This window comes from Lissotriton helveticus, chromosome 3_2 (genome assembly GCF_964261635.1).
Source record: "Lissotriton helveticus chromosome 3_2, aLisHel1.1, whole genome shotgun sequence".
Taxonomy (NCBI): domain Eukaryota; kingdom Metazoa; phylum Chordata; class Amphibia; order Caudata; family Salamandridae; genus Lissotriton; species Lissotriton helveticus.
In genome coordinates, this window is record NC_136062.1 from 440,564,945 (window position 1) to 440,592,064 (window position 27,120).

Consider the following 27,120-nt stretch of genomic DNA (forward strand, 5'->3'; position numbering starts at 1 on the left):
GAATGTTTATTAAAGTAAATTGACCCATTATTTCACGAATTGGTAATTGTACTATGAAAACAATTTAAGCAAATAGTTTGTTTGATAAATTAAAGAAAACATATTAAATAAAATTGGTTCAATTTAAAAGTGGGTAAGGAGAGAGAAATTGCCAGAAGACAAAAGAATAAATAAAGAAGTGGGAAGAAGAGCATTGCGTTATAATGTTGAAAATGTCATGGGCTATGTACACTAGATTGCAGTAATATTTCATAAAATGGCAGAAAGTATAAAACATACTTAAGATCAGAATGAGCAGAGCATAAAAGATGACATGGGGGAATTGAACAATGTCTTTATTTAAAGTAGACTTACAAGGAACATTTGCACAACTGTTGAGTTTGTAAATGGAGATGGCATATCCGTTCTGTTTTGAAGTTGGTCAAAATTAAGTTTTATACTTTCAATCTTATGATTAAAACAAGTGGCCACCGTGTTACATGAGAAAGTTTAGAATAAAATGATTAACTCTTTGTCCCTTTAGAGTGTAAAATGTGCCATTCATGAATTTAGGTCTAATTGCTAGCCAGGTTGATATTTTCTTACTAGGAACATTTTCCTTTAAAAAGAGAATATTTTTGAAGCCATCAACAATGGGTTATTATAACTTTGCTGTAAATATCAAGAGCAGAAGGAGTTTTGTGCATACTAAATATTGATATATATATCCCACTTATGCTTCTCATATTGTGCAGAAAAGAGTGGGTTAGGGTAAATTTAGTTTGTATATATCAAAATAGGCAAAAGATGATTAAGAAGTTAGTAAACCCATTTAATGCTCATTTCTAGCCGGTCTTTCCAATATATAACTGTATTTGTAACTTTTAAAGAGTAGGAAAGGAAGGAATAATTCATTATTAGTATTTTATAAAAACAAGATTGGAAACAGTATTCTGCAAGTGTTTAAAAAAATCGGCAAAGCACAGGTAGTGGGCTTCGGAGTCATAGATATAAATTATCTTTCTCTCTCACCCAAAAAAAAATCATAGGGGGAGTGGATTGGGGTTCTTTCTGTACAAACCCAAGTAAGCAACTGAGCATACTCTCCATTTATATTTTTCAGATGATCCAGAAATGTTTTATTAAGCAGAATCTAAATTCAGCTTGACTAGTTCAGCAGTAGTGCTAGTAAACACAAGGCCCAAATGTTTAATTCTAAAAAATTTCCAAACAACATTAAAATCTGCACACATCATTCATGCAAAATGTGTTCAGGGGCAATATTTCTTATTGATCCAGATTCAATTTCTAGTTGGAAACAGGAGATAAAATGTTGCTGTCCTCTAAAACAAAGAGCGGTAACTGCAAACACAACAATGATGGACAGAATGTGGATCAATGTCACACATTCACCCCAGTCCAAAGATCTGGGCCCAAATCCATCGTTTTTCCACTCCACACCACCCTGGGTTGGACAAAGGCGATATGCAAATCAGCGCTGACCCTGTGCCCCATGGGAACAGTCCAGTCCGAACTACAAAAGCCATGTACTTCCCAGAACGGAAACAAGCATCCGAGGACCGGCCCGGTTTCGAGGTAACACCTCTCATCAGCCCGGCTAGCTTGATTCCAGTGGTGTGGAGTGCCTGGGACTCACGTCTGAGCATCCCCAGTACACTTGGAGCGGTAACTGCAAACACAACAATGATGGACAGAATGTGGATCAATGTCACACATTCACCCCAGTCCAAAGATCTGGGCCCAAATCCATCGTTTTTCCACTCCACACCACCCTGGGTTGGACAATGGCAATATGCAAATCAGCGCTGACCCTGTGCCCCATGGGAACAGTCCAGTCCGAACTACAAAAGCCATGTTCTTCCCAGAACGGAAACAAGCATCCGAGGACCGGCCCGGTTTCGAGGTAACACCTCATCAGCCCGGCTAGCTTGATTCCAGTGGTGTGGAGTGCCTGGGACTCACGTCTGAGCATCCCCAGTACACTTAGAGCGGTAACTGCAAACACAACAATGATGGACAGAATGTGGATCAATGTCACACATTCACCCCAGTCCAAAGATCTGGGCCCAAATCCATCGTTTTTCCACTCCACACCACCCTGGGTCGGACAGGGCTTGGCAGTTCGGACTGGACTTTTCCCATGAGGCAAAGGGTCAGAGCTGATTTGCATATAGCCAGTGTCTAACCCAGGGTGGTGTGGAGTGAAAAAAACGATGGATTTAGGCCCAGATCCTTGTACTGGGGTGAATGTATGACATTGATCTACATTCTGTCCATCAACTGTGTTTTTTGTAATTTTCACCCCGAGTGGGCTGGGTATGCTCAGACGTGAGTCCCAGGCTCTCCACACCACTGGAGTCAAGCTATCCAGGCTGAATGAAGGCTGATAGCCAGAAACCGGTCCTTGGATGCTTGATTCCGGTCTGGGAAAGACAGGGCTTGGCAGTTCGGACTGGACTTTTCCCATGAGGCAAAGGGTCAGAGCTGATTTGCATATAGCCAGTGTCTAACCCAGGGTGGTGTGGAGTGAAAAAAACGATGGATTTAGGCCCAGATCCTTGTACTGGGGTGAATGTATGACATTGATCTACATTCTGTCCATCAACTGTGTTTTTTGTAATTTTCACCCCGAGTGGGCTGGGTATGCTCAGACGTGAGTCCCAGGCTCTCCACACCACTGGAGTCAAGCTATCCAGGCTGAATGAAGGGTGATAGCCAGAAACCGGTCCTTGGATGCTTGATTCCGGTCTGGGCTAGACAGGGCTTGGCAGTTCGGACTGGACTTTTCCCATGAGGCAAAGGGTCAGAGCTGATTTGCATATAGCCAGTGTCTAACCCAGGGTGGTGTGGTGTGGAGTGAAAAAAACGATGGATTTAGGCCCAGATCCTTGTACTGGGGTGAATGTATGACATTGATCTACATTCTGTCCATCAACTGTGTTTTTTGTAGTCCTCTAAAACAAAGGCAAGAATATTTACTGGTTCTCGGTATACAATGGGGCGCCATCTGCATAGGCAGTGTATTTAAGTGTCCACATTAAAAAATTCAGTTATATTACAGTTCTTACGAATTGTGGGGACATTTGGTTCTAATGAAAATATAAGTAACATTAGGGGCAAAGGGGGGCCTTGGCAAATACTTCTCTGTAATGGAAATAGGTTGATACCATTCAACTAAATAGCTGCTCTGATGTGGGAATGACTAGATAAAATGTTCTCATTATTACAACCAAGCCCATGCTATGACAGTGCCATAAACATAAATTCCCACCAAAGACAATCAACCCCCATTTCTCAATCCAAAGTCTCAGCACAACATAGTGATGTAGAATAGACCACTTTTCTGACAACATTCAAAAAGTCTGAACATTATCTGAAGATACATGTACTCTAACAATTCTAGACTACTCCATTCCCATTAAACCAGGAATCATCAACTAGAGTCCTAAATAAATCAACTATTTCATAAATGTTGAAATCTAATTCATTGGAAAGAGAGGTCTGAAATTCTTTCCAAGGAGTTTACATCTTTATCCATTTGTGGAACAAGACATCATAACTTCAGAAGAACCAGTAGTGTTCCATTGACATGAAAAATAATTAAATCGTACATATGCCTTAGGATTTTGTAAATCAGAAAGTACAGAAATAAACTCATTCAGTGGTCAATCAGGGCCTAGGGCTTTTCTCTTATTTAGATTCTGTAAAATATTCTGAATGTATCCAAGAGTTGTATCTTCCTTTGACTTTGATAGATCAAGCTTAGGGTAAAGGTATCTCAAAATGGAGATGTAATAATCATAACAATATCTTAACTAATTATAGAGTGTTGCGAGTCCCCTATAGGGCCCACTGTAGTTTTCCCTATGTTAGCCAAAATGCAAACAATGTAGGCCGCCTCTTTGCACACGTTAATGAATTAGAATGCTTGTTTTTGTGCCATGCTGCTATTCTAGAAATAGGCTGATCAGGTTTTGTTATTTAGTTCTTCTGCTGGGATTTAGTCTGAGCACTTCTTACAAGGTCAAAACAACGTTGTGCCCTGTTTTTCTCTGTGGTCGGCCACAAACACCTAGATATAACAGAGAAATCTAGCTGCTGTTTTCACTCTAAGAAATTCTTATCATATAAGCAGAGACTTCCCTTTCTACAAATAGATTCAGATTTTGAAGGAGTTTGCAAAAGATCTGCAGTGGTTGCTGGACCTTAATTGGGTCAGCAGCAGGTCCTTCTCACGTCCTCAACCAGAGTGGACAGTGATGACGGAATCATTGCTTCTGGGTTGGGGTGGCTATCTGGGAAAGGTGGTGATCAGAGGTTTCTGATGACATACGGAGTCCTAGCTCCATATCAACCTTCTGGAGATGAAGGCCATCTGCTTGGATGGAAGTCTTCCATCCATTCATCAAGGACCGTCTCGTTCAGGTGCTCAAGGTCAACACCACTGCAACAAACAGGGCCCACCCTGGTCACGGACCCTGTACCAGGAGGCCTTGCACCTCTGGAATTAACTGGACAATCAAGGATTTTTTCATTTAGTCAGGCTCTTCGAGTTCCAAAGCGGATGAACTCAGCTATTGAAAGCTAGTAGATTACAAGTGGCAGATACACCTGAAGGTGGCATAAGTTCTCTTCTGCGAATTTGGACACATTTGGCTCAATTTTTGTCACCACCAAAAATGTGCAATGTCAGCATTTCTAGACTGTGGAGTTTCCAAGAAGTCTCTCGCTTCAAGATGTAGTCCTTTCTTGAGTAGAACTTGGGGACTCTGTATGCCTTTCCACCGATTTCACTCCTGTCCCGAGTGCTCAAGAAGATGGAGACCAACATGATCCAAGTCCTTCTAGTGGTTTCGTATTGAGCACAAAGTAGGGTATCCATATCTACTGGACTTGATGATCTATCCTCAGATCAGGTGCCCCTCTGGTAGCGTCTGCTGTTGCACCAGAAGAGCACAGTTCTGCACCCCGGCCTTTCATTTCTCCACCTTTATGCTTGGAGATCGAGCGGCTAAAGCTGAACACCTTCAACCTTCCTCCAGAGGTGATTGATACCATCTTGGCAGCCAGTTGTACCTCAACAAAAGCTGGATATGCCTGTTGTAACAGAATTGTGAGTTTGTTCGGGCCACACCAGATTGGCAAGCCAAGTTATCGGATATTTTATTGTTTTTGTCCCTAGGCTAGCGAGCCTTTGCTCCGGGCACAGTTAGAGTAACTTTCGGCTCTTTCTGCCTTTTTAGTTCTGCAGTTGTGTTCTTTTCAAAAGAGTTAATGAATTTGTTTGCTCCCTTTCCATTTGTCATGCCACAGTAGGACCTTAACTCGGTCCTTACCTTCCTGTTGATCACTCCCTTTGGGCCGCTTCACACTGTCCCTTGCGGCTTCTCACCCTCAAGATGATGGTCCTTGTAGCCAATACATTGGCATGGTATGTTGATTGAACTGCAGGCACTTTCAGTCCCCATACTACCTTGATCCCAGAGAAGCTGGCATCTATCTTCCCTAAAGTTGTGACACCGTTCACCGACCTCATTAGAGGAGGAGAGATTCCATCTATTGGACCCCAAGAGAGCACTGAGGTTTCACATAGACCGTACTAAAGTATACAGGGTGGATGATCAACTCTTTGTGGAGTTTTCTGAAGTAGAAAAAGGCAAAGCTGTACAGAAGAGAACCATCTACCACTGGGTCGTGCATCACGTTAAGATCTGCTACGCATTGGCCAAAAAGCAGCCTCTGGAAGAACAGCATCCACATTCTACTAAGGACAAAGCTGCTGCCACTGCATTGGCACACATAGTCCCTGCTCAGACATCTGACAGGCAGTTACCTAGGAAGTACTCCAGACTTTCACAAATTACTTTTGTCTGGGCAGTCAGTGTTTGCCAAGAGGGGCATTTTGCCCGCTCTGGCCTGAAGGACTTTCTGGTTTGAGTCCAGCGACAGACCCACCTTCAAATGGGTACTGTTGTGGTATCTATGCAAAAGATGAGGAATCTGGGGCCTGAAGTCTCTATCAGAACAAGTTAATTGCTTTTGTTATGGCTCTTTCTGTTAGAGACTCCAACTAGCTGCAGATTCCTGTCCGCCTTTCCCATCCTCGCTGTACTGTGATTGGACTCTATCCATTAAAAGTCTAGGATTCTGCACACAGGTCACACCGATTTGCTTTTAAGGCTCTGCATCTGAGGGTGCGGACACTCTCGAAAGCAACTGGAGGTGCGAGGGAGAGGCACCTCTATAGGCTCCGTACATCATTTCCAGAGTGCATTGGTCTCGTTCAGAGCCACGGTGTGCCCCCTACCCGCACATAGAGGTACTGCTAATAGGTTTCCAGATCCAGTCTAACACCAGGGGAATATTCAAGAGTGGAGGAATCTGTGGCTAGATAGTCTCTTTACCAGAAAAAACGCTACAGAAAGTGAGTAGCTTGTTCTTTGAATGTATGGTGTTATTCTCCCTCTAAGGTTAAGCAGCCGACCTTTCTAACATTCAAATGAATGTAGTTGTCCCCCAAGAGGTAATTAAGGATTATAGTGTAACTAGGAATAGTATCGAATACGTTTTCTCCACTTTAATTTTAGTGAAAGTTTCATCAGTCCTGACATTAGTACTGGCCAACTACTCCTACTAGTTATCACGACTCGGGTCCAGGGCAGAGTTTCTGCTGCCTTAATATGAATGTGGTGGCAGCTAGTAGGAGTATGTTTTGCACGGGTCAGCTACTGCCTTTTCCGACTCCTCTTTCAGGCATAAACATTCAAATATTGTTTGTGTTATGCTCCTAAAGCCTCTGTGCCCCGGGTAATGCGACGAACTTGACACTCCCAATCTTTCAGTTGTTGATCGATCCATGCCTTTATTCCAGAGAGGCTGATCCTGTAGCAGGCGGCCAGGAAATGGAACTTTCAGGACTATGATGACTCACTTTAATTTAGAATTAAGTCACTGTAAGGTCTTTCTGCATCAGAATAATATTACAGTTTTTTATCCAAGTTTTTTTTTTTTAAATACAAATATCTTCCAGGCTGTTGACTCTCTGCATGCCTTTTTCCATCATTGTAGGAGTTGTAAGAAACCTTGGTTCCTTTATTTCAGAAAGAAAATATGATGGCAACAAGAAAACGCAGATTTAGACCCAGGGGAAAGATGTGCTTGAGTGCACTTCACTCGTTCTTGAAAGCCGGGGTCAGGTCATGTTAACTTCACGTAAATAAAGCTGGCAAGACAATCCGTACCCTGGTTCTATGCTTTAGTTTTTATCTAAGGCACTATTTCTGGCATTCATATCTATGCTAAACAATTTCCTCACCTCCAGCAAGGTGCCAGACTTAGAAAACTAGTGATTAACAGCCACTTACTTCAAGCTTTTTTGCATTCGCAAACGGTGCGAATCGCAAAATTCGGCCGTTTGCGAATGCAAAAACCTTTTTTGGGATGCATCATTTTTTTTCCCATTTTTCGCAATTTAAGAAATCGCAATATTTTGCGATTTCTTAAATTGCGATAGCATTTAAGAAATCACAATTTTTGCGATTTCTTAAATGCTACGCATGATTTTTTTGGGGGAAAATTACCATGAAGTAAACCTTCATGATAATTTGCGAAAAGTTTCAAAAATGCACAAAAGTGCATTTTTGAAACTTAGATTTTACACACACACATGCCCTTGGGACATGTGTGTGAGTAAAATGTACTTACGTGACATTTCAGGGGTGCGGGTTGGTTCCCCCCTGCACCCTTGAAATTGCATTCTCATTTTGCGATTCCTTAATTGCGAATTCGCAAAATGAACTTTTAGCATGCCAAAGCCAGCTTTCCTTTCAAAGGTATGGTACAGCACACTTCACCAGCAGTGTTTGTACCACAGCCGAGCTCTACGCAGAATATTACTGTACATGGACAGGCACTCGCATGAAGAAATTAACATTTTATCAAAGCATTACTGCCTGGGTAGGAATGTGACTGGACAGTTAGCAATAGTCCAGGTGCTCCAGCTTTCTGTATCCACCTACCTCTGGCTCATTGTGTTGTGTATTGCTCGCAGTTCTTAATCGAGCACTATGTGAATCTATGAAAGATCCAAAGTGTGAGAAGAACTACAGTTCATTTGCATTGACACCTTTCATAGATTCACCTGCTACCTACCACCCTGTCCTTTGTAAGGATCACTATTTGCACTCTATATTTCTGCGTGAATGCTTTGAAATTAGGCTGTACTGGCCTGTGGGAAATAAGAGCGATGCACTTCATTGTTAGAATTTTGTGTACTTTTTAGCAAGGTAAATGTGCAACTAAATAAACACTATTGTCTGGCTATTTTCAAATGAATAATGTTTGGTACAGTTTAAAGTTTTAGGGCTCCCAGTCTGACACTGTGGAATGTTTCAAGCATGTCTTTAAGATACCAACTCTGGACGACTCTATTTACAGGTAAGTAACCTATTTTCTTAACTCTCGACCGTCCTGTGGCCCCAATGCGGAGTACCTTGACTGTTGCTCACCCTAATATCAACTAATATATACATATATATCTCCTACTCTGCACTCGAATCACACCACACCTGAAGGAGCTTCACTGCTCCCCATTCAGAAAAGAACACAATTTTGACTCCTCACCCACACTTCAAGGGATGAAACTGGCCTAGAACATCTCAGAAGTTGCATCTGCTTTCACAAATCGTCCTTGTGGATACACTTCATCTCCATCCTCACCAGCCACGCGGAAAAGTGTCTAACAATGGAGCCGATACCCATGCGCATTACCAGCATTAGGTGAGTCACTGAACCTTGTGACTGGAGAAGATTCTTTGATGAAAAACATTATGCGCATACCTGGGCCTAACACTAGATAGCAGGGGTATGCGAGCATGTGAATTTACAGCTCTGCATGCCACGAACAGATGCTTACGAGGTAAGTAACATTGCTCATATAGCTATCTATCGATCGATAGTTTTATCACAGAGATATGATTGTTCTGCTATATTTAATTACAATTAACATAACATAGATAAATATGTAGAGTAAGCTACTGTAATCTACTACTTTACAGCATTTGTAATCTATTAATTCATTAGCCAGCTCACCTGGTATGCACCACCAAAATATGCCCTCCACAATATTTTCTACAAAATCTTCTCTAACAAGAACCTGAAATAATTGCATAAACGGACTGTGGTACATTAGTGCCTTCATTCTTGCATTTGATCATGTTGTGTTCAAACCAACAGTTCTGCTCATGCATCATCTATTTTACTGCAATCTTTCCTTCTCAGGAGGAGTTTGAGAAGGCCATGCAGTGGTACGAGTCAACGCTGAAGCTTCAGCCAGAGTTTGCACCAGCCAAGGACCGGATCCGCACCATTCAGTGCCACCTGATGCTGAAGAGAGAGAGGCGCTACCCTTAGCACCAGGATGTGTTACTCTTCGCTTTTAAAACAAAACCCCTTGGTCATTGCTGATTGCGTGAACAAGGGTGCTCAGAACAAATCATGGGGAATTAAGCCCTTCCGTGTTTTATTTTTCTAAAAAGAAACGTTTGGGATTAAATCCACTAATGGAAAAATTTGGGTTGCAATAAACTTTTGTGGGATCAGCAGTAAAAATTAATTTAAATCTGTACTGTAAATATTGAGTGGACCTGTTTTGGAATCAATACCCTGGTGGGTCGGTGGTGTTCACTGATTCCGGTTAAGTTGTTCAAGATAGACGGACTGCCAATCTTACACAGCATCCCCGCAGGGGCACTTGGATTACCACAAAGTGGCAGAGCACCTTGGTTATCAGTTACTACAGAAGAGTGTTTATCTATTGGGCATCTGACTGATTTATTCTTGCCATTATAGCAGTAACACACTTGGAACAGGATTGCACTAAACAGCAGGTGGAGCACATAATTTTAAGGGCTGATTGCATACTGAAGGGCATTGCATTTTTCCATCCAAGGCCAGTAAGAGTATAAAAGAGTGCAGAAAAATTTCCAAAGAGTTCATGAATTCATTCAGAGATTCTGTTTAGGTGCAGCTTCATTACAGAAGTTGTGTTGTTATCCCACCAAAACCATCAGGTGTAAACATGCCATTCCCACCCTTTACCGCCTGGTTCACTGCAAAGAGCCTGGATTGCAAAAACAAAAGTTATGAGCAATTTACGACTATTGTTCTTTCCCCATCCTTGGTGGCACCTGTATGTACTGCTCGCTTTCTACTATGTCTACTAAGTTGGCCTTGTGGTGCAAGTCTCACTACAAACCTTGTTCAAGTACAGGGAAACCACTGTATCAGACAGAAGTAAGGCTGTTCTCTTCTGACAAGCATGGAGCCACTGCCAGTGGAGTCTCGACTCGGGTAGTGAAACTACCCCCATCTGATGTCGCTACATATGGCACTTATATGCCACAGACTGATGTCCTAGCCCTAAAACATAACCAAGTTCACGGTTTTCCACCAAAAGCTTTACCTTATGTTCTCAGTGTTTTCAGGAAAAGACTCTGTTGCCACCTTTCAAAGCCATTGCAGCAGAGGGGCCCGCAGAAGAAATCAGTAGAGCTCATACCCTGAAACTACAGCAACCACGTGGCACTTACATGACCGAGAGTAGCGCAAGGCACTTTTTTATATTTGAAACCGAAAGGTGACTTCTTTCTGTGGATGTGCCTAATGTTTCTTTTCGGCATATTCCTTCAAAGGGGCATCAAGAGACGCTCACGCAGCGTATCATGCATGGTGAACTATTTCCACCTGAGCATCTACTGACATATCGCTTCTTTCCTGGTCCGTGGCTGGTCCTCCCTAAACAGTAGGGTCTTCTTCCCGCAGTCCACGCCTGACCCTTCCTGGTCTGGCCCCTGCAGCCCTGCATCATATGTGTTCATTAGCACAACGCACATGTATGTTTCGCAGTTGTATCATCCTATTCAAGTTATTCACATCTGTGGCTATTAAAATTGAGGGCCACTTTGTAAAATTTCCACAATTTGTGTTGCAGGGTTTAGCAGTGCCTTTTCTCCCAGTCTGCTGATACAGGCCAGTGGCGATCGAGTAGTGGCCCAAATGCGGCCAGCTGTCAGTGGCTTGTGTTGAGCAATTTGGCACTCATAGTCCATACCTTCAATGTCTGCCATCAGAAGCACTTTAAATAAACCTAAATAGCGAAAGCACAACTGTTAGCACTTTCATCAGGCTTCATGCCAGTGGAGGGGGGAAGCTTGCACACTGTGCTGTTGATCCCTCACATTTGCCCTTGGCTGCTCACATCTTTCATTATGAAAATCCTGCAAATCCCTTCTGTGCTACAAAAACTCTCTAACTGCTATGGTATGAGGATCCCCACTGCCTGCAGTGTGAGCATTTGACTGTGTGGCATAGACTGACCTTGATGTCATTGCTCATTTACTTTCAGGACATTTTCTTGCTTTTTTCCAGTGACGTTTAAACTTTTTAGAATTCTGTAGTCTATGCCGCAATTTGGAATTCTGAAAATAAGCAAATTTCTCCATCAAAATTGGGATATGTTGAGGTTGGTGCAAAGATTACAACTGGAGACAGACATGCTGTTTGTGTGGAAAGTGGACAGTGAAGCTAAGTGTGCCTTTTCTTTCCAAACTAAATATTCAGCATGTTACAAATTAAGTAAATACCATGAATGAAAATCTGTTTTGAAGAAGGGTTGGCTAGGTTCTTACTTTTGCAACTGTTAGTCCACCAGGTGCCTGTGTTTTGCAACAACGCAATTAAAAATGCAAAACCTTTCCAAAGCATAGTCATCTGATAGAGACGTATAACTGCAGGTTCCTCACCTTTTGAATTTTTCCAGGTATCGGACTAGATATGGAAGATTTTCATTGCAACTCTCTTGTGCACCGGGTAGGTGACATCAATCTGCTCTGCAACAGGTATGTCCTGTCCGGGATGTGACCTCAGGCCACTATATTTTCTCCTCCTCTGCATGCTGATGTCAGTTCCTTTTTAGGACTCGCCCTGCGATTGCAGGCCAAAGGCCTGCTGTCGCAGAGCGAGTCTTATTGTAATCATTTCAGGCTTTTGACTTTCAAGGAGTAGGCAGAGCGGACAAGAGGCTGTTACGCGCACGCAGCCGGCCGCAATGGGATCAGGTCGCGCGCTCACCCTCTCCTGTCTCTTCTTTCTCTCCTTGGAAGCCTCATACATACACACACACAGCCACAGCCCCTGCTTTTCGCACAAGCACACACACAGAGACACACACACGGGCACACGAGCGCACATACACACACACATGCACACATACAGACACCCCCCCCCCCCCGCCTCCACCCCCCCAAGGGTGAGATGTCCCCCCCCTCTTTCCTCGCACTCACCTGAGAGGTCGGCGCGGGCCCTGTCGAGCAGCAGGAGGCAGGCGGTGAGCAGCAGCGGCGGCTCCATGGCGCTCGGTCCGTCTGTCTGTCTGACTGCCGGCGCGTGCCCCCTTTCGGCCTCCTATACAGATGCGTAAGAGAATAAGGATCAGTGCGTCCCTCCTACGCACTGAGCGAGCGCGTGCCCGCCCGCCACAGAAAGAGAGCACGGACAAGGACCCGGGTCTAATATCAGCTGCGCACGACCCGAGCCCGAGGACAGGGGGCAGACCAGGGCCATGGAAGTAGAAGGACAAGGGCCGCGAGCCCGCCTGCGCTCGTGTATCGCTTTGTGTGAGCACAGAGGCAGTCTACGCTGCCAGGTAACAGTGAGTATTCCCAATATTCGGCATTGCTTTGGGGTTGATTTACATCTCCTGCAATGGTTGCAGTAGCTTGGAGTTTTAAAGGCCTGCTCACTGCGATATTCCACATGCTCCACCACTGTATCTACCTCTGTATTTTCTTTCTGACAACCACTAGATCCCCCCACCCCCCTCTCCCTGTCGTCTTTGACCACTGATGTCATAGCCAGTCCTGGAGTGGTGTTATGTGCCAACCAGCATGGGAAATTAGTGGAAAGCAAGACACCATCAAGCCCAGTAGTTTCTGAACGGTTAGAGCTTGCCCCTTCCGGTAAAGGCACGTCTACTTTATTGCAAAAATCATTCCTTCTCAACTTCCTCTTATTTCTCTGGAGACACCGGCGTCAAAGGAGGATTCATTTCTGTGAGCTTCTCAAATTACAACCAGTTTTCTTTACAATTCAGTAATCCCTAAAGTAGTTTTCAAAGTCCTTTTTTCTTTTAATCAGCCTCGAGGCGACGCTCCTTTTCAACATAGGCCTTTTGTTCCACATCCAGTGTTGACATTTTCTTCTATATTGCGGTCTCTTGTCGCCCCCCCTCCCCAAACTCCACATCCTCTTGATCCCCCTTTTGAGTTCAGTTCAGAGGGTTTTCAACCAGCCCGGTTTGGGGTTTTCTGCTCAATCAATGATAGACCTGGAGTCCAAAATGTTTTGGTCTCAGTTTGGAGCCAATGTGTTACCTTGTGGGGTTTTTGGCTCGTTGACCATCGCCCTATGCCAACTCCTATTTCTTCATGTGTTTACTCATCACTGTACAACCTCAGGTCTTTCAAAAAAGCAAATGTGTGCTGGGATTACACCATAGCAGAGTGTGCCGTCCTTTGTCAGGTCAAACCCCACCAAAAAAAAAAAAAGCTTTCAGGAATACTATAAAAGGGCTTTGGCTCATCCCACTTATTGGTAGCCAAGATTACATTTTAATTGAGCACAAGTTGTGTGCTTCCACAGGAGAAAGATGTTTTCCCTTCATGCAGCTGTGATTTTGTGAATTTATCCAGCTGCTGCAACTGAACATTCAGGGGCAAACATGGTACGGTAATGCGACTAAAGTGCCTTAGATTAGTAACGATTAAAGAGGTAAGCCTGCCATATTGACTGTGAAAGGAATATGGTAAAGTCAATTGACATTTATGGGTGGATTGCTATTACTCAATTAAAGCATACAGAAAGCTTTTTGGTTACATGGATTATCACAAATTACCACGTCACCAAACCAGTGGTATAAAAGATTTGCACTATGAAAATACTTGTTAAGCTTTCTTAGAAGAGATGGCATTTTGCCAAACATCATTTGGTATAGAACTGTATGCCTAATTGTGGCGTGGTGGGAAAGCTTACACTAAAGTACAGTAGTTGTCTGCTGGTTATTACAATAAGCCAATGATAACAGCTATATGCTTGAAATGTTATGTCCGATGCCATTGCTTTGCCAGTTTATTTAATAATAACAGTATTACAAAGGCATTAGGGCTGCCTTATTGCGAAAAGTGCATGGTAAAGCCAACAGGCCCCTAACAGGTTATCATATCATGTTACAGCCACTGGAAAGGTATTTGGTTATATGTAATCTAAGATTGTCAAAGAAGGCATATAGTTTAGCGTTGGGTCACCCACTCCGACAAACCATGGGAGTAGAGTTGCACTGACAATTTGATGAACCCGATTGAGAACAGGTGAATACTGTTGTCAACTGTAATTCTGTACAAATTTGTAATTTTATGAATTTTTGTCTGACAGATGGCAGCTTACGGACATTTCAGTCGGCATGTGTATATGGTCAAGCCACTGGCATAGGCTTAGGGCCTGATCGGTTCACTTCAGATTCTCTAGGTATCCGTTTATAATGTAAAGCTATAAAAAAACAAGCATTTGCAATGCAATAGGTCTCGCATTAGGAAAGTGTGAGCTATTGGTATTGTAAATGACACATTTTTTTAATGTGTTGGCTATAAAAAGATATAAATTAATAGCATTGTTATTCACAAAGCCAATAGCTTACACTTTCCTAATGCGAGTCCTATTGGCTATGGCAATGCTTGTTTTCTGTGTCTTCTGATGCATATCCGGAGCTTGTTCTCTCAAGCCTGTCAGACTTGACTGTTTATCCAAACCTTTTCTAGTGTGCAAGGGACATGTCCCCTCCTGAAGTCTCATGATTCAAGCATTGTAAGGATTGCCACAAATAGATGTCTGTGATGGACCAGCACATGGTCTGTGTCTGGTCTCCAAACACAACTCGCGGGGTGCAATAAGCGTGCAACAAGATGAACCTGAAGGCCATCTGCAAACGCAAATACAAACTCTTAAGTCTCTGAGCACTGACAAAAGTCATTTCCTAAGTCAAGATGCTCCGTTAAGTCCACAAAAAGAAAAAGTCAAATTACGGCTCCGCTTCATCTTGCAAATTCCACCACTAGGAGTCGGGTGATATCACAGTTACTGCAGGTCCACAAACGTTGTCACCATAACAGTGAGGTTACTGCTGGCGGGTCAGCCCTAGATGTGAGTTCTAGCTTCAGACTCGATGCAGATTTCTTACATGGGCTGCTTTCCACGATGCAGCCCAAAGCGTCGGAGCCAGACAGGGTAGTCAGTAGTAGGTTGTTACTCCAAAACGAGCACAAAGGGACTTCACACACATCTCAGTGACCTCACAGTTACCCCCATTCCGATCCATAAATTTGGAGACTATGATGATAGATCTAGCCACATTTATGACCACAAAAACTTATTTTTTCGATACAAGATTCCTCTAGCTTTGAAACATGCTGTGAGGCAGTCCTACACTCTCCTCTTCCTAATGTGGCCACTGAAGAGCCTGCCTCCTGTGCCATGGTAATAAGGAGAGCAGCTGAAGTCTTGGACTTAACCTTGCCTACCACAGAGGCCAAGACAAACGCAGTAGCGGAAGTGCTTCATCCTGGACAGACTAACCGGGAACCTCTGCAACTATTTAGTGAGGCCGTCGTGGACACACTGTTTGGTACCTGGGAAAAAACAATATCTTACCCTTCAGTCCATAGGAAATTTGGAAGACCACACAAACCTGCCCCAGTGGACTCAGCCTTCCTACTGCAACACTGGTCACCAGAAATGTTGGTGGTGCCAGCCTCCATCAGTCGTCTGAACCTGAATGACTTCCTGACTACATTAGATCGCGAGGCCAAATGCATGGAGGCATTCGCCAAATGGATGTTCCCTTCTGCCAGCCTTGCCCTACGGTTTGTCAATATGCAAGCTGCAACCTGGTGAGATTTACCCACGCATTATTGGGCATTGAGGCAAATGTCTTGAACACAATCCCAGATGATGTATGGCTAAACCTCCAATTCCTTATCCAGGATGGCCAGGGGGCAGTGAGTTATTTCATCAGGTCGAGCCGGGACACTATTGACTGCCTTGGTAGAGTAGACAAGAATAGCATGGTGCTTAGTCTTCACGCTTGGGTCTGATCCATCGGAATCTCGAGTGACGCTCAGCAGTCACTTTTGAACATGCCCTTTACTGAGACCCATCTCTTCTGAGATGAGGTGGTTTTGCCCGTGAACATTTCAAGGACAACAAAGCTACTACTCATTTTCTTGGGTATACTTCACCTACGCAGCAGTTACCCCACCAGTTTTGCTGCTTTTTGAGGCTTCGTAAAGGTATTCCAACAGAGGCACTGACAGAACCCGCTTCAACAACAACTAGCCTCACCGTCCTTTCGAGGTAGATGCAGAGGGGCAGGCTGGAGCGTCCAAATCCCCAGGGTCAGTGATTAACCCAAACTGTAAAACACTCCTTCTGCCGCAGTTCACCCTTTGCAGTACACGAGTTCCCTTTATGAGGTCACATCAGTGTTTAACTACCCTGAATAAGAGATCAAACTGGCTGCTGCTACCATTACCCTCTGTGCTTCTTCCTTTAGATGAACAAGTTCAAAATGATCTCTGTGGCCGCAGTTCTGTCTGCCCAGGATTTAGAAGACCTGATGGTAGCATTGGATGTGCAGGGCGCATATTTCGGCATTCCCGTTCTGCAATTCTGCAGGCTTTACCTGTCGTTTTAGGTAGGCCAAGGGCACTTTCAGCTAACAGTGCTCCCTTTTGACCTTACTAGTGTTCAGTAAGGTGATGGGTTGTAGATGCAGCTCATCTGTAAAGGTTGGAAATAACCAGCCTTCCCATACCTTGAGAACTGGTTGCAGATGACTGGCTCACCTCAAAATGTTGTTGACTACCTCCAGATAATAACAGTCCTGTTGACGTTGTTGGGCTTCTCCATCAACGTACTGAAGTTACATCTGACTCCATCGCAGCACGCCATCCTGGACAAAGTGCTTTTCCGAGCCTTCCCTCTGTCTCAACTAGTCTAGGGCATTCGGGTTTTGAACCCAATATGTTTCCCTGGGTCTGAGTAAGAATGACTCTGGCTTCTGGACATCTTGGCCCACTGCATCTTGCTAGTGAACCGCTCCAGGTGGCACATCCGGACTTTGGCGGAGACTGCAAAAGATCTGCAGTGATGGCTGCTCAACTGTACTTAGACCAGCGATCGACCCCTCGCACTGCCCCATCCAGAGCTAATGGTAGTGACGGATGATTCATTGCTGGGTTGAGGAGGTAAACTGTCAGAGGTGGATATCAGAGGACTCTGGTCCGTGGCAGAGGCCCATCTCCACATCAAGAGGATTCCACCTCAATGCTGGAGTTGGGGGCGATTTGCTTAGCACTGAAGGCGTTGCTCCTGACCATCACCGGAACGCGTACCGGTGCTCATAGACAGGATGACCACAGTGTAGTACTGCCATAAACAGGGCAGCATGGAATTGTGGGTCATGTGCCAGGAGGCTCTATGTCTCTGGAAATAGCTCAGTGCTCATGACATTTCCCTGGTCCCCCAGCACCCGTGCACTCCTTTTGAACCGATGCAGAGCAGTCCTCTGTGCTTGCTAACCTTTAAAACTGTTCCTCCTCAATCACTTCTGCCCAACGAGTGAATGAACTCCAGGCATTTTCTGTGCAGCAGCCAGTCACATTTGTATATCTGGACAAACTGGTCATTCAAACCCGGGCAGTTTTCTTGCCAAAAAGGTAATCATGCCATTACACATAGGGCTATCCACAACCTTGCTGTCTTCCTGCACTCAGCCTCATCCCTTCAAGGAAAAGGGTCAGTTTCTTCGTCTCAACTGTGAGAGGTCTCTGCGATTGGCGTGGATATCTGGGGGTGTGATGTACTCGACACGGAGTCGTGCAACGCCAGCCACCACTGTTCGAGTGACTTGCTATGAAAATCTTCCGGATCCAGTCAGGAACCTGGGGTAATTCACATGGTGAGGAATTTGCTGCAGAAAGGCCTTTGTAGAAATTAATTAACCTATTCTTTAATAACGTGTTCACATTTCTTGGTCTACCATGGGCTGTTTCAAGGGCCAAACCAATGTTGGGGTAATTCTGCACTCGATTTCTTTGGTGAGTTATGCACATTTTCTGCTAATGTCGTTCACCGTTGTAAAAACTGCTGCTTATCCTAGGAGTTGGGTGAAGCGCCGCTGTTTAACCCGCACACCCCTGGGAGAAACAGAAGTGATGCAGAGGTGGTAATATGTTGTAAGTAAGTCTGGCAGCAAGATTTTTTCTTGTGATAAATTAAGTCTTTATGGAATTAAGGGAGCTCACAAATCAAATCTGTAGGATTTTTTTATAATCAGAATGAGATCAGGCAGGTGGACATTTCAGTGTTTTAATGCACAGTTTGAGCTCTTTACTTTAATGGTTCCTTAAACCTACCCCTGAATTACTTGAAGATGAAAAGCATTGCTTGTTCTCAAAATCTTAAAGTGTGTTGCTGCTTGGAGAACATTGATCAAGTAAACCAATATGGGCAGTTTCCTGCCTGAAGAAATCCGTAACGTTTGTACATCATTGCTGAAAACTACCAGGGTGCATACTTTGGATCAAATAAAAATATGTACGAAAAGTGTATATTGTGCCATGTGGTTTCTGGGGAAGCGGGTGTAAGTCTGATTTTAGGGTCTGCAGTGCCTTGCTTCTGTGCCAAAGCCCCATGGCTTTGGTTAGTGCACACTCGTGTCATGAAAAGTTGTCCAGGGTGTTTCACCCAAGAATTACTTTTTAGGCCCTGCGATTCTAGATGAGCAGTTTGTCTTCACCATCTCTTGCACGGGCAGATCCCTTCTACACGATTTCAAGCAGGAAAGCTCGGATAACTGTTTGGCGCTCACTTTTTGAAACTTGGGGCCATATGTATCAATGTTAGGTTTTGCGATTCTCAAATAGCGAATTTTTGAGAATCCCTATCTGAGAATCGCAAAACGCTATGTATGTAGGATTTGCAATTCATTTTGCGAATCCTACATATTCCTTAATTGCAAATTGCAATTCGCAGTTAAGGAATACCTCCCCATTTATTCCAATGGGCCTAGAGGCGCATAGGAATGAATGGGAAGACATTCTCAATTTGCGATTCCCAATTAGAGAATCACAAATTGAGAATGCAATTTCAAGTGTGCCAGGGTGTCAAAAAGACACCCTGTTGCACCCCTGAAATGAGCTTGGGTGCACATGTGGTACACATACATGCCCTAAGGGCATGTGTGTGCGCCACATGCCACTTTGAAAAATGCAAAAATTTGCATTTTTGAAAGAAATCTCAAATTACCACCAACCTGTAGTTGGTGGTAATTTGCGATTCCTTATGCCATATTCGCACAGCTTGGGTGCTTCATACATTCCATTTAAGGAATAGCAATTTGCGATTCCTTAAATGCATTCGCAAAATAAGGAATCGCAAATTTTGCGATTCCTTAATTTGCGAGACAGTTGTGCTTTCATACATAGCATTAGGCCAAATTGCGATCGCAAACACGGAGATTCTGCGAATTTCAGCATTTGCGATCGGAATTCGCCTTGATACATATGGCCGATTCCGCCTTAAAAATGAGGGTTCTGCTAAACCTCCCTCCCTCCTTCCTGGTTATTGGTTTATGGAATAAGATTCTCTTTCCTTCAACAATGGGCCCTCGCCTGTTTCTTCACACTCCCTTAGAAATGTGGGTCTTTTTGGTGATTCCTGCCTTCATTGGATCTCCAGTCTACCATAGTGGCGAGGAGCTCATTATTTTATCTTAAAATTAAAAAGAAAAAACTCACTTTCCCTAGTTGTCGTTTACCAGTCGTGGCAGATGGAACCACGTCACACTCATTTTAAAATCCCTCCACTGGCTACCTATGTGGGGCAGAAGCTTGTGCTCTCCTAGTCTGTACAGGACTGCTTCAGAGTTGTAGGATTGCATGACTATCTGCGCCCTCAGTAGCCTGTTTCAAGCACTTTAGAAAAGGGCTGGAAGCTCGCTTTTTAATCAGTAAATGTAATTAATTATTGTATATACTGTAACTGTATTGTGTTACTTGAATAGCTCCAATATTTTCTTGTGCATGTGCTCTCTACGTAAATGTACCTGGCATTATATGATGTATCTAAGTTTGCAGTTCCATAAAGTCTGACTTGAACAGGCAGCAGCCCTTAGGGCGAAACCCCGTCCCCTCCAGGGCAGTCTTGACCACAGTGAACCCACAAGGTAGGTAGGTAGGGTGACCAGAATTTTAAAGCTAAAAACCGGGACATTTCACAAAAATAGAAGGACTACAAATGTACTTAAGCAAGCCCACAGAATGACAGCCCTCCTCAGCAGAGAATTACAGCACAGGCAGTGAGAACATACATAACATGCCATTTTTAAACCAAGTAGCTTGCCTATTAATTACATTGCTTTTTTTAAACAACTGCTGACTATCCCTGCTTTGTAAAACATAAAAAAGCACCCCCGCCGTTTTCAGTCGAGCCTCTCTAAAAACCGGGACATGAGCTAAATTTCCTGAAATCTGCCGGGACAGCTGGTGGAAACCCGGGACCGTCCTGGCTAAACCGGGTCGCCTGTTCACCCTACTCCTAGGCTGATTATCTCTTGTCACCTGGACAGGAACTTTGTTCCAGCCTGATTAACTGCTCACTTTCCCACAGAGACTTTAACGCTACACAATCCTTCTAACAAATGACCGTTGAACTACCGGTTGAGTTAGGACGCTTATTGCCTCCCGTTTCTTTCATCATTCCCTTGTCCTGGCTCAGTCACCCTTTAGCCCACGGCAATACCGTTTCATCACTGGGAGCTGCATTCTACTGCGCAGCCTGCAGGTGGCGCTCCTAGCTCACGTACCGTGCTCTCTGACGCCAAACTTCACCAATAAGGATTTTATTGTCTAAGGCAGTGGTTCCCAAACTTTTGACTCCTGAGGACCCCCACTGAGTCGCCACTGGAAGCCGGGGACCCCCAAGCAATTTGTATGATTTAAATTGCAAACATTAAAACAGTAATTCAGAAAAAAAAAACATGCATGCACACATAACAAGTACTCGAATTACTAAGGATTTTAGGGGCATTTTTAGAAGCCCCTATCTCTATGGGAACATCACTTTTTGCAACGTTCCCATGGCGATAGAAGCTTTGCCTTATTTACAAGGCAGCGCTAAGCCACTTAACATTGCTTAACGCTGCCTTGTAAATAAGGTCCCCTGTCACACAATGCCTAGCGTGAAAGGGGTGGGCAGTGAGTGTTGCGATGGGCGTTCCACCGTAACACCCATTGATTCTGACGCTGTCCCCTATTTACAAGGGAAGCTTAAATAAGAGGTAGTGCCAAACTTATGCCATGGAAAACCAGGTCTTAACTTGGCAAAACAAGGAAAAATCCTTTATTTGTCCTCGTTTTTGCTTTTTCAATGTGTGCTGCTTTACAAACATATAGAGACAATGAATCATACGTGTAAATCAGTGTATAGTAAATGTTACATAAGGCAATGGGTACTACAATGTGTAGGATTCACGTCATTCATACTAGTAGACATTTTTAAAGAGTGCTTGATCCGGATAAGCGCAAACTTGGGATTCGAGACATCAGCCAGTGGTTAGCATTGACTTAAAAAAATTAAAATGTATTTCCGCCCATATAAACCTTTTTAGCAGCATCAGGATAATGAAAGACTGGGAAAAAATATAAGTTACTAACTTGTACCAAGCAGTTTGCAAGCAGCTCTTTGATGACAGTTTATAGGTCACTGTGCTAGGTTACGATTGTCACTTATGAACTGCAGAGTAACAAAAAAATCTGTGACAAAAGCAGCAACCCACTGACCAATGCACATGAAACACTGTTTTTTTAAAATGCATGGTACACGTTCTTTGCACCCTCTGTTCTATGCTACTTTAGATAACTCAAAGCTGCAACTGGACAAAACTCTCATCTCTCCAGCAGGTGCATTAATCATTGGCTTTATTTTGACACTTTTATTGTTGCTCTAAAACTGCTAATTAGCCAAGGAACTTTGGAGTGCTTTTAAAACTGCCTCTTGCGGACCCCCTGGGAATGTGTCACGGACCCCTGGGGGTCCGCGGACCACAGTTTGGGAAACACTGGTCTAAAGAATTCCCCAAGAATAGTGTGGAGGAGTTCGGTTGATTTTGATCAAGCTTCTTGCAGTCTCGCGTGAAATGAATACACACCCCAACAGAAAACAAACCTACACAGTTTCCACAACATACATACAGTGATGCATCGCCTGCCGACGATCCTGCGAGTGCACAGCGATCAAATGCTGTAGGGCCAGTCACGTAACTGTACACTTGCCCCTTCAGAATCCGTCACTGAGGAAGAAATCTTAGGAACCAGTAGTGCAGGGCACGAGTCGGGGGTACACGAGGGAGAACGGCGTCCACCCACTGTTTTCACAGGGTGAACGCCGTCCTCTCAGCCAAGAATTTGGACCCACTGAATACTGTGCTGAACTTGTCCTGGTGTAATTTCCAAACACAGGGCACTTTCAGCAGAGCCTGCACATTGTCTGCTTTACATCTGCAACAAGCAACACCGTGCAGGCTGGGACGGGGCTTTGTTATTTAAGACTCCTGCTTGGCCCATAACAAAGGCCACATTTGAGTGGTCATCAGGCCTCCTTTTGTGGTTCTTTTGGCTGAGAGCAGTCAGGAGCCTCACACCTGATGCAAATGAAGTGGAGGGGAAACAGAGGTTAGCACTTCACACATACTTAAGAAAGGCAGCTTTTCACATTTGTTCAGTCCCTGTTTAGGAGATATGCATGCACTGTAAGAATGTCAGATGTGTTGGTCTTTCCCAGTATTTACACAAAGCATACTGCATTTATATTGAGCTAACTACACCTGAGGAGGTGTTGGAATAATTTAAGTACTGCTTTATTTTCTTGTATAGCCCTACTCATCCCATTGCAGGGTGTCAGGGCACTTTATATCAACAGGTGTATATTACATGTTCAATACATTGTATAAGTTTGTAAATGAATGTACAGGATGTGTTACATAAAACTGGGGGATTGCAAGGTGTAGAAGTCACATATCATCTTCCATAGCTCACTGTACTATTATCCCCGCAATGTGCTCAAACGTACACATGATAGAACTGCTAAACATATATGTGAGGGCTTTAGATCTGATGTCATTTCTTGTGAAGCCACTTCCTGTAAAGTCGTTTGTGATGCCACTTTCTATTATGTCAGTGTTGTGCGCCATGTTGTCACTTGCATACTGCCTAACTAGGTCAGTTTCCCACTTCTTTTTTGTTTTTAGGATTTGTGCCTTGCAGTAGTGGTGTACACCTACCTGGCCCAACCCTGCCGGCTTTATTCAGTCATCTCTATTCCTTGTCGAACACCAGCCTCGGGATGCTTTCCCTCCTCCACGCCTTCCTTTGGACCCTTCGTAAGACGCTAGCTCAAGATTCTAAGGGATGACGAGGCAAACATTCTATTACTACTACACCACACATTCCCCTTCTTTAATGACAAAATTATAAAATCAAAAGCAACATGGTCAGCCTAACATTCTTAACCCCTTCCACGCTCATGACGAGCTCAGCTCGTCATGAGGTACGCCTGTCGTTCGCTCATGACGAGCTCAGCTCGTCATGAGGTACGCCTGTCGTTCGCTCATGACGAGCTCAGCTCGTCATGTAACGCGGTAATTGCGAATCTTCAGCGCAGCGCGGTAAAACGCTTAGCGCGGAAGGTGTTAAACTAAGAGAGGCCCTAAATAAATAGGTTAAAATATTATGACTGCTAGTAAGGAAAGCGTTCACACACTTGCATACGTGGATCCTTTTAAAATCAAACAATCATGTTAAGCCATAGCTATCCAAATTCCTTGGTCTCTTAACAAAACGCTTACTTTTCGGACAAGTTTAGTTCGCCAATTGTTTTTTATTGTTCTACATTTTATCCCCACTTAATTCAATCGCATTGAACTTAGTCACATTTTTTATGTTGCACTTTTTGCCATTTTCCAGTAGCACTGACCAATTACACTGAATGCCACTTGGATTCACTCTTGTTAGACATTCCATTATACACATGAGCAAAGTCTCCAAACTTATAAAGAAAACACCTACTCAACTGGCTTAGAATTTACCCCATTATACCTGTACGGTTATTCTTCCTCTAGCCTCCACATTTCTGGACCATCCACATTCTTTACACCGGTTCTACCTATACAGCAGGTGATATTTTGGTGCACAGCATCCTTCCCCCGATGCAGCACAAACAGCATTTCTTCAGTTACGGAATGTGGAGTAGTTCTATACGTCTAAAGCATATTCTTGGCTTCATCGCTACAATTTGTCCCTGCATGGATAGCTAGTTGCACGCATTCACTTAAAACAGGATTAAAACGCTCCACCAGACCATTCTCACATGGATGGTATAGTTCTGTAATGTTTCATCCCTTGTTTCATATATTTCTCAAACTCCATAGAAATAAAACTGGTCCTTTACCTGATGGAGACTTTTATCTGCAGATTCCTTACCATACAATATTCCCTAGGCATCAGACTGGATCTGAACATTTTCAGTCAGTACCCTTACACGTTGGTAAGTGGTGGTGTTTCACTCTGCATCATCCACACCGGAAGTGACGTTCACGGTGCCTGTACAGGACTCACCCCAGCGTGCTGATGTCACTTTGTTTCTTTCTGTGCCAGTCAGCGCTAATCCATGTGGTGTTTGTCACAGGCAGAGGTCTGTGACAGACCTACACTTGGTTTGTCTTTGGTACTTGGAGTGGGACCACAAATCCAAAGACCTGCGAGACTTGCAGTGCCATGCACCCTAAGATGCTGAGGACGCATTCCCTCAAGCTCCTCGCCACCCTACATCGGATCACCCCACAACACTCCCGATCACGGTTGCCTGGAAGTTCACAGTACAACATGCAGAACTGCTCCAGGCGGTCGTTGTCTCAGTCCAAGTTGTCTGGTGAGTCCCGCATAAAGAAGTCTTTAACTTCACCACATCCATCCAGGTTCTCCAACTGTGCTTCCCTGAATTTCCCTGAATTTCCCAGAGCTAGTGTGACCTCCACTCAAATGAAAGAGTTGTATGAGGCCATACCCCTATTTGGGTGGCCCAATCCCTCTGGAAAACCTTGTACTGACGGTTTTACCCTCAGTTCCAGTCGGGCTCTTTGTATCCAGGGCTGGATCCGGAGCGGTGCCACCCATGAAACCGCAACCTTCCCCATGCCCACTCCAGTACTGACACTCCTGGTGCCGCAGATGCTTCATGGCACTGCCATCACCATCATACCCAGCTTTATCACGGAGCTGTATAGGCATCATCTTGTGACACCTGGCCCATGGCCTCAGAGTTGCACCTAGAGCCTTATTGATGTGACATTCCTAGAGAGAATGACGAATGTGCGGGGTCAGATGACCCTATTGGATACCAGCTACTCCGAGATGACACAGAGGACAATGGTATAAGGAACTGGCGAAAGTGGTTTTGACACCTCATCAGATACTGGCTTAGTCTCTCCTCTTACCGTCCCTTTTGTGCAGTGGTGGTGCGTAAGGCGGTTGAGGTCTTGGACCTTACACTACAGTGGCAGTCAAGATGAAGGGGAGTTGCCCCTTCTGAGCCCTTACTCCTATTTAAGGAAGCCCTTACAGATTTCCTCCTTGGAGTGGTCCAAACCCTGCACTGGGGCTCCTGTGCACTGGTAAGTTGCCCACCACCATCGCTTGCTCATGGGGAACTCGGTTTACTCTCCCAGCACCCCATCTGGAGAGCTTGGTGGTCCAAGCCTACACTTCCAGAGTCAACCCTGGTGCATACTCTACAATTTCACTAGATATGGAATCCAAGAAGCTGGGCACCATTTCAAAGAGCATATTCTCTTCTGCCAGCCTAACACCGCCGTGGGTGAACACCACGTGACTCTTGGACTGATACGCCCATGTGATCTAGGATTCGCTTGCGCTGGTGCTGCCTATGGTCTTGGAGGAGGCAAAAGAGGTTGTCATTGCTGGTCAAAGGAGCAATTGAACAAGTCCCAGAGAAGGAGAGGAACAACTTCTTCTTGGGGCCCACAAAAGACCTTTGATTCTTTAACACCTACCTTCGAAAGGAAAACTTCAAGAAACTGACTCTGGGCCAGGTCTTCTTCACCCAAGATCCGGTGGATTGGATGGTGGCGTTGAACTTGTTGGATGCATAATTATTATGTACCCGTTCTGCAGTCCCATAAAACCTTCTACAGCTTCAATGTGAGTAAGGAAATATTTCAGTTTACCGTCTGCCCTTTGCCCTCACCCTGCTCTCCCTTTGGTATTTATAAAGGTGATGACCGTGGTTGCATCACATCCTCACAGTCAGGAAGTGTGTGTATAGTCATACTTAGATGGCTAGCTGTCGAAGGCGGGTTCGTCAGTCAGTCATGGATTAATGTAGACAACCATCTTGCTCATATCTTTCCTAGGGGTCTCTGTCAGCGGATTGGTGTCACTACAACGCGGTTTTTTACAACGCATTCCGTTACATCGGAATTTTTACAACGCAGGATCCATTACATCGGATGCCATTACAACGCATGGCATTACATAGCAGATGCTATTACAACGCATGGCATTACATCGTAAGTATAGGTAAGTATACCTTTTTAAAAAAAATTTAATTAAGTTAATTTAATTAATTTAATTTAATTAATTTAATTAAAATACATTTTAAAATAGTAATTAATTTAATTTAATAGATTTAAATCTATTTATTTAATTTAATTTTAATAAAAATTGTAATTAATTTTAATTAATTAATATATTGAAATTAATTTAATTTAAATATTTTTAAAATTGTAATTAAATTAAATTAATTTAAATAATGTATTTAATTTAATTAAAAAATGTAATTAATATAATATAATTAATTTAATTTAATAAATATATTTTAATTAATTTATAAATGGTAAATATAATTTAATTTGCCCTAAGCACAAACCCAACCCTG

The 27,120-nt window shown here is 43.8% G+C and overlaps 1 protein-coding gene across 1 annotated transcript in view; it reads left to right on the forward strand.

The window, feature by feature from the left end:
• Nucleotides 1–9,569, forward strand: part of TTC17 (tetratricopeptide repeat domain 17) — a 516,894-nt gene extending 507,325 nt beyond the window's left edge. The window contains exon 25 of the mRNA XM_078684342.1: nucleotides 9,280–9,569. Coding sequence (XP_078540468.1) covers nucleotides 9,280–9,411 — 132 coding nt within the window. The 3' untranslated portion in view covers nucleotides 9,412–9,569. The remainder of the gene's footprint in view (nucleotides 1–9,279) is intronic.
• The last annotated feature ends 17,551 nt before the right edge of the window (nucleotides 9,570–27,120 follow it).